General features: G+C 38.8%; 1 protein-coding gene across 2 annotated transcripts in view; it reads right to left on the reverse strand.

Annotated features, from left to right (window-relative positions):
* PHF6 (PHD finger protein 6) overlaps positions 1-7357 on the reverse strand; it is a 46002-nt gene that overhangs the window by 20506 nt on the left and 18139 nt on the right. For both annotated transcript variants that reach the window (XM_004715365.2, XM_004715364.2), the window contains exons 4-5: positions 3500-3633; positions 3168-3211 (exon numbers count right to left, since the gene is read on the reverse strand). In XM_004715365.2, coding sequence (XP_004715422.1) covers positions 3168-3211; positions 3500-3633 — 178 coding nt within the window. The remainder of the gene's footprint in view (positions 1-3167; positions 3212-3499; positions 3634-7357) is intronic.

Raw genomic sequence — 7357 nt, forward strand, 5'->3', positions numbered from 1 at the left:
GTGGTTAAGTGGAGAGCAAATGTTTTGAGAATGACGAGGGCAATGAATGTATAAATGTACTTTACACAATTGATGTATGTATGCATTGTGATGAGTCGTATGAGCCCCTAAAAAAAAAAACGATAAAAAAATTGAGTATTTCAAACCCCAGTTCATATTATTCAAACACAGTTTACCAGAACAGGACAGGGTGAATTCTAAGTATCATCCTAAATATTAGCAAAGTAGGTACTGAGCCATGGATGCCAAATCACCCAGAAAGTGCAGAGGCAGCAATCAATTCCTCTTTGCCTTATAGACCAGTGCAGTCCAAACCTCCAGTCGTCTCTGAAATACAACCCTCCACACCCCCATCATAAATCATGATCATAAAGGAGAACAGCTATCTTTCTCATCATCACAATGAAATAACTAGAAGGCAGCTTTCTGATTAAGAAAGAACTCAATATTAAATAAGTTCATGCGAGATGAATGCACTGAGACCCCCAAATTCAACACATACAAACTCGATAATGCTGTCATATTTGAAAATTATGCTTCAAGTTCTGTAATAAGCTGTAAAAACTCACTGTCATCGAGTCTATTCTAGATCAGTGACCCTATAGGGCAGTGGTTCTCAACTTGTGGGTTGTGACCCCGGTGTTGGGAGTGGAATGACCCTTTCACAGGGGTCGCCCGATTCATCACAGTAGCAAAATGACAATTATGAAGCAGCAACGAAACTAATTTTATGGTCTGGGGGTCACCCCAACATGAGGAACTGTATGAAAGGGTCGCGGCATTGGGAAGGTTGAGAACCACTGCTATAGGGCAAGGTAGAACTGCCCCAGTGGGTTTCTGAGACTAGAATTCTTTACAGGAGCAGAAAGCCTCATCTTTCTAGTAAGCATATAAAGACACTCTATACACCGGTAATACAAGGGAGTCTCAATGTGCTACATATTTCAAACCAGTCATCCTGCAAATTTTATTCATAGGAGTCCTTCCAGCTACACTAAAAGAAAAGTCATCTTAAAAAGGAACGAATAGAAACTCTCAAAAATAAGTATCCCAGAGCAGAAAACCAAAAATCAGACTCACTGTTCTCGAATCGATGCTACTTTATGGCGACCCTATAGGGCAGGATAAAACTGCCCCTGTGAGTTTCAGAGGCTGTAACTCTTTTTTTTAAACATTTTATTAGGGGCTCATACAACTGTTATCCCAATCCATACACACATCAATTGTGTAAAGCGCATTTGTACATCGTTTCTCAAAACATTTTCTCTCCATTTAAACCCCCGACATTAGGTCCTCATTTTCCCCCTCCCTCCCCGCTCTCCCCTCCCGCATGAGCCCTTGATAGTTTATAAATGGGTATTTTGTCATATCTTGCCCTGTCCAACGTCTCCCTTCATCCACTTTTCGGTTGTCTGTCCCCCAGGGAGGAGGTCACACACAGTTCCATGTAATCGGTTCCCTCTTTCCTACCCATTCTCCCTTTACCCTCCCTGTTTTGCCACTCACACCACTGGTCCTATAGGGCTCATCGGTCCTGGATTCCCTGTATTTTCAGTTCCTATCTGTACCAGTGGGCTGTAACTATAAGAGCTGAAAGCTCCATCTTTCTCTCACAGAGCAGAAAGGTGGTTCAAAGTATTCTACCTGACGTTTGATGCAGTGACTCTTTGTTACCACTAGGTGGTGTTTTCTGCTTCAGAAATCTAGGGACTAAAAAGGAGTATATATTTATATCAATCAGTCCTGTCATTCTTCTCAAATTACAAGAGACAACCGTACATCTCAAATACCCTGCCCCAGTGTATTCACATCCTTGTATTTTTCAGGTAACAAGTCTCAATCATTGGCTTCACACTACAATTCACAGAGATGAATTATACTGGTATAATCTGAAGGAAAGGAAAGCCTATTCCTATTCCTCACAATAGACTTTTAATTCATTCTAGAATTAAGCAGGGGGTGAAGGGATTAACATAAAGACTAATCAGTTGAATTTCACTTACTGTCTCAAAACTATTATTTTTTAATCCAGTCTGTTTACCTTAAAGACTAGTTTTTGCTAAAGATCGTCTTTTCAACCAGTATTTGAGTATTCAGGTGACTCTGACATCTAGAAGTGGAGATAAGACTATTTTGGATTACAATAACCAAGATTTAGGAGATTTTTATTCAATGACCAAAAAATGTAATATGCTATCACAATAATTAGATAGACTGTTATAAAAGGAACACCTTCTTAAAATGGCATGCATTGGTCAATCCATCCTAATTCTAAAAGGTGCATTCTCAGAAGCCAACAACCACAAAAACCCTTAATGACCCCTAACTGAAAAGAAAGGGCTTCAACAATCTCAAATTAAACCTAAACTGTTCACATAGTTAAGTATCGAAGCCATCTGCTTGACAGAACTTGACAGGAGAGAATGGGCAAAAGGGAGAATTTGCCCATACCATTTAAACATCAACATATTTTCTTTCATCGCATTCGCTACAAGCCCCTCAATGAAACATCACTTGTCCAACTTCTTCCCTGTGTTTCCTGCTTTCCATTTCTCCTTTTTATCTAACCCTTCTGAACTTTGCCCTTTGATAAGATAAATGATACACTTTTGATCTCAAATGGCTGGTTATTCTACAGTGTGCTTAGTTCAATAATGTTATTTGTTCCCCTTATAGACCAATCCATTGTTTGGCTGAAAGTTGACTCACAGAGCTGAGTTCCATTCCAGAACAGAAGAGAGGCTACGGCCATAATTTAAAATTATTTCTTATGGCTCTGCCTATATTTTAAAAAATAAGATAGGTCAATGTGAATAAAAACAGAAAGTCTGGTGATTACAAAGTGTGTTAGTATTCCCAAATTCACATCCCCTAAAATATCTGAAGATAGCAAAGATTCTAATTCATCACAAATACTTATTTATTCCTAAAGATCAATATATCTTCAATATAATTCTCACCAGAACTTGAGGATACATGTTTTCTTAAAGTCTTCTTTGTTCATTAGTTTTATCCAATCACTTTTCTCAATTCTTCTAAGTGGATTTAATATCGACATACATCTTAATACAATCTTTAATCTCGACATAATAACAATACAATGTAACTGACTACTTTTTAAAACTCAAATTTCTTTTTAAAACTGAAAATAGTGGAATGATGTTTACCTTCAGAGTTATACGCAGTTTTCTTGTGTTTTCGGCAATAAACCCTACAAAAAATAAAGAAATGAATAATTATCACTAAGAAAAATCAATTAAGATTTCTTTTTCAAGTAAGGGGAATGTATGCTTCATGCTATTCACAAAATGGATTGCAAGTGTCTTATTATTAGACTTGCTATCATTTCTATCAACACTAATTCCTTAGCGAAAACACCCTTTAAAATGATGGTGAAATGCTTTGAAAAATGAAAACTTTTACAAAAGCCTAAAGAAAGTAGGGCTGGGGGGGGTGGCGGGGTACGACAAAAAAACAAAAGGAGAGGTGAAATAATTACATGTAAATTCCTTGTGAAGGTTTCTCTCGGATCTGAGCTTTGTCATGCAATGCACAGTGGTAGTGATATGTCCTGTGACATGTTTTCACATCACAGCCTATTGTTGCTCCAGGACAATGGCACAAAGAACACATCTACAGCAAAACAAGATATTATTATTAGTGGTTGAGTGTGCTGAGGTTGTGATATCAGCTGCTGTCAAGGAAAATCGATTGGTTATTGAAAACGCTTCTAGGCAATAGTGCTTAGTTTTCTGCTTTTCTTGGCTGGAAACCATGTGAATAAAATACTATGCCAGGGGAGATTTCCCCTTCATATTAACGACTCACAAATTTAACTGAACATTATTCATGTTTATGATTTCACTGCGGTCAAGAGAAACTCTGAAAGATCGCAGATCAGGAATGTGAGCTATGAGTACCAGAAGAGTCAGATCTTTTTGAGCAACTCAGGTCTTTCCGGGCTAGGTATAAAAGGTTTAAGTTACTGGGGAAAAGATCTCATGCCAGAAAACAATTTCCTCTGTTTTTTCATTTACAGAGCTTTGATGGCAGAGCGGTTAAGTGCTCGGCTGCTAGACACACAGTCAGCGGTATGACTCTACCAACCGTTCCTCAGGAGAAAGAAGAGGCAATCTGCTTCTGTACAGTTTTACAGCCTGAAAAAACCCACGGACAGTTCTACTCTGCCTTACGGGAGTGCTAAGAGTCCAAATCCACCCAATGGCAATATGCTTAGATTTCTACTTTTATTATGAACCTGCAAAAGAAACCTCCTATGTTTGGGAACCTGGTTAAGATCCATTTGAAGAGATAAGTGATTAGGTGGTTTTATTTTTCAGTACCTTGAGCTCTGATAGTTTTTTTGTGATGTCAAATTGATTATATTGTGAAAATATGCTATCTACTTCAACTGTCATAAGAAAATTGACTTTATGAGTTCAGAAACATAAGAAAAAGAACTTGATGCTTTCAACAGATATTTTGACTTTACCTTTTAAGACTTTTCATCTTAATTATCTCATGCCCTAGACTTAGAAAGGAGAAAAAAATTGCTTTACCCAAAAAGGACTCCGCAAGGCTAGGGATTGTGATGAGTGTCTGTGTACCACTCTCTGTACTAAGTGGACAATGAATGAGGCTCTCGCCTAAGCTATGGATGCGATACCTAAATAAGCGCACAATGCTGTCAATCAGGAAAACGGCTCATTTTATTACTTGGTTGCTTGATAACTTGTTTGGAGCAGTTCTGGCTCTCTTTTTCTTAATCCCAACATACAAAACACCAACCGAACTCTTGACTTTCATGGTTCCTAAACAATTTTAGTGTAGGCAGATATAAATTCTAATAAATTTGACATTTGTGTAAGCAAGTAAACACTCACTCTTATTCAACCTATGTGCATTTATAAAAGTATTCCCATCAAAGATATTTCCCAGGGTTGTTGTAAAGCCAGTTGGGGGTTAGTGCCCCTTATTAACGCAGCTAGCCCCTGCTACTTGCAGGCTCGGTGCAGCCACTTCACTTTTATGAAAGACCCACATCAGTGCCTGTATTCACTAGCCACAAGAAATCTGAAGTTTTTGTTTATATGGGGGGGAAAAGGTGAACAGTAAGCTTTGGTTTAATAAGGAGACATGAAGAGGCCACGTAGACCTCTTTAGAGAGCTGGGGGTGGTACCAAACTCCTTCCTGGGAAGGACATTCCAGAACTCAGTTGTCAGGGCTTTGAACAGGCTTCAAACTCTTGATGTCAGTGTTCCTTCAGGCTCTGGGGCTTACCTGGGGTCTGCTTTATGCCATCTCGGTTTACAAAAGAGTTCTTAAGAACACTGCTTTTCAGACAGTGGGGGAATCTCTACTTGAGAAATCCATTAGTTCAAAGAATCATTTCACTAAAAAAGGAATCTTGCATCAAATTCTCAAACAGGGAAAGCTGTTATACAGTAAAACCTATAAAGGCCATAACCTGGGTAAGAGATAAAGCTGCCAAGAGAAAAAGACTCAACTCACTGCCATTGAGTCAATTCCAACAGGAAAGAGTAGAATTGCTCCTGTGAGTTTTTGAGACTGTAACTGTTATTAACAGCAAAAAGCCTCGTCTTTCTCCCGAGGAGCAGCTGGTGACTTAGAAATTTAACCTTGAAGTAAGCAGCCCAACACGTAACCAAGAGAAGGAAAAACCCCACAAATTTTCCTCCAAGTGGAATGTTGGAAATGTGGTAGGGCTGCGCCTTGTCAAAGTGGCAACCTTGCGAACCTGGGAACAAGGCAGTCCTGTTGAGTGCCAGCTCTCACAGGTTTCGTCTTATAGCTTATTTTTTATTTGGTCTTACAAGCCCATGTGTCCAGGGCTGACTTTCAATAGATCACAGCAAGAGAGCAGCTCTGCTTTGGAGGAGATGTTAGCCCAAAGCCAGTCATCTATGAATGGTTTATCACCAGGCTCCCGGAACACATACAAAGGATGCATGGTAGGCCACAGGGTGGCCGTCACTGTAGAATTTGCGTGACTGGGAAATTGAGGTAGTGAGTCATGTGCACTGCAGCTTAATTTTGAGGCTCTATCATTTCAGTAAACTGCATTCATGATCCAAAACCTACATATAGAAAATTTTAGAAAACAAAGAGCATAAAGAAAAATATTCCATCACTCCAACAAGTCACCAGACACCCCCACGTTGTGGCACAGTTACATGCAAACTCTTCTTCGCCTACTACTTTGCAATCTATTTTTTTCTTTACACAGGAAATTGAGCAGTTCACCCACTTCACTAAGAACTCAATTACAAGTAATTTATCCTGAAAGTACATCTAAAACAGGTTTGGAGAGGTGTATTGTGAAAAGAAATTACTCAGTTGAATGAGCAAGCAAAAATTAAAGGGGAAATGCTTATTTTTAAATGCTGGCAAAGAAACAATAAAATGAGTCCTTTCATTTCAGCCAATGAAATGGCTGGGAATTAGTGCACAGTCTCAGGCAAGCACTTCACAATTTTTTTGTCAAAGAGCCTTTCAGATCCAATAACTCTACTTCTATAAATCCAGTCTAGAAAAATATCAGACTCCAAAGAAGATCTATATAAAATCATGTTCATTAAAAAAATAAATGAGGAGCTGATACCAAGGGCTCAAGTAGAAAGCAAATGTTTTGAAAATAATGATGGCAACAAATGTACAAATGTGCTTGATACAATGGATGGATTGTGATAAGGGTTATACAAACTCCCAATAAAATGACTAAAAATAAATAAATACATCACATTCATTACAAAATTATCTAGAATAGCCCACAGAAATAAAATCACCTATGGACAACAACAATGGAAAATTAAATTATGCTATCAACCCACAAGGGAATACTGCATGGTTTCAAATCAGGAAAGGTGTGTGATAGGGTTTTTGGTATTCTCTCACCATCCGTATTCAATCTGTATGCTGAGCAAATCACCAGAGAAGCTGGGTTCTATGAAGAAGAATATAGGCATCAGGATTGGAGGGAGACTTATTAACGACCTGTGACATGCAGATGACACAATCTTGCTGCTGAAAGTGAGGAGGACTTGAAGCACTTGCTGATGAGGATCAAGGATTGCAGCCTTCAGTATGGATTTCAACTCAATGTAAGGATGAACCAAATCCTCCCAACTGGACCAGTAAGTAACAACATAATAAATGAAAAAAAAAAAAGACTGAAGTTGTCAAGGATTTTGTCTTACTTGACAGGCTCTACAGTCAATGCTCCTGGAAGCAGCAGTCAAGAGATGAAAAAGCACAGTGCTGAAGACAAAGCGGGTGAATAAGCAAATGTGGTGAAGAAAGCTGATGGTGCCCGGCTATCAAAAGATATAGCGTCTG

Source organism: Echinops telfairi, unplaced genomic scaffold, assembly GCF_000313985.2.
Source record: "Echinops telfairi isolate 266 unplaced genomic scaffold, ASM31398v2 ScPeMD7_20;HRSCAF=75, whole genome shotgun sequence".
Lineage (NCBI taxonomy): Eukaryota > Metazoa > Chordata > Mammalia > Afrosoricida > Tenrecidae > Echinops > Echinops telfairi.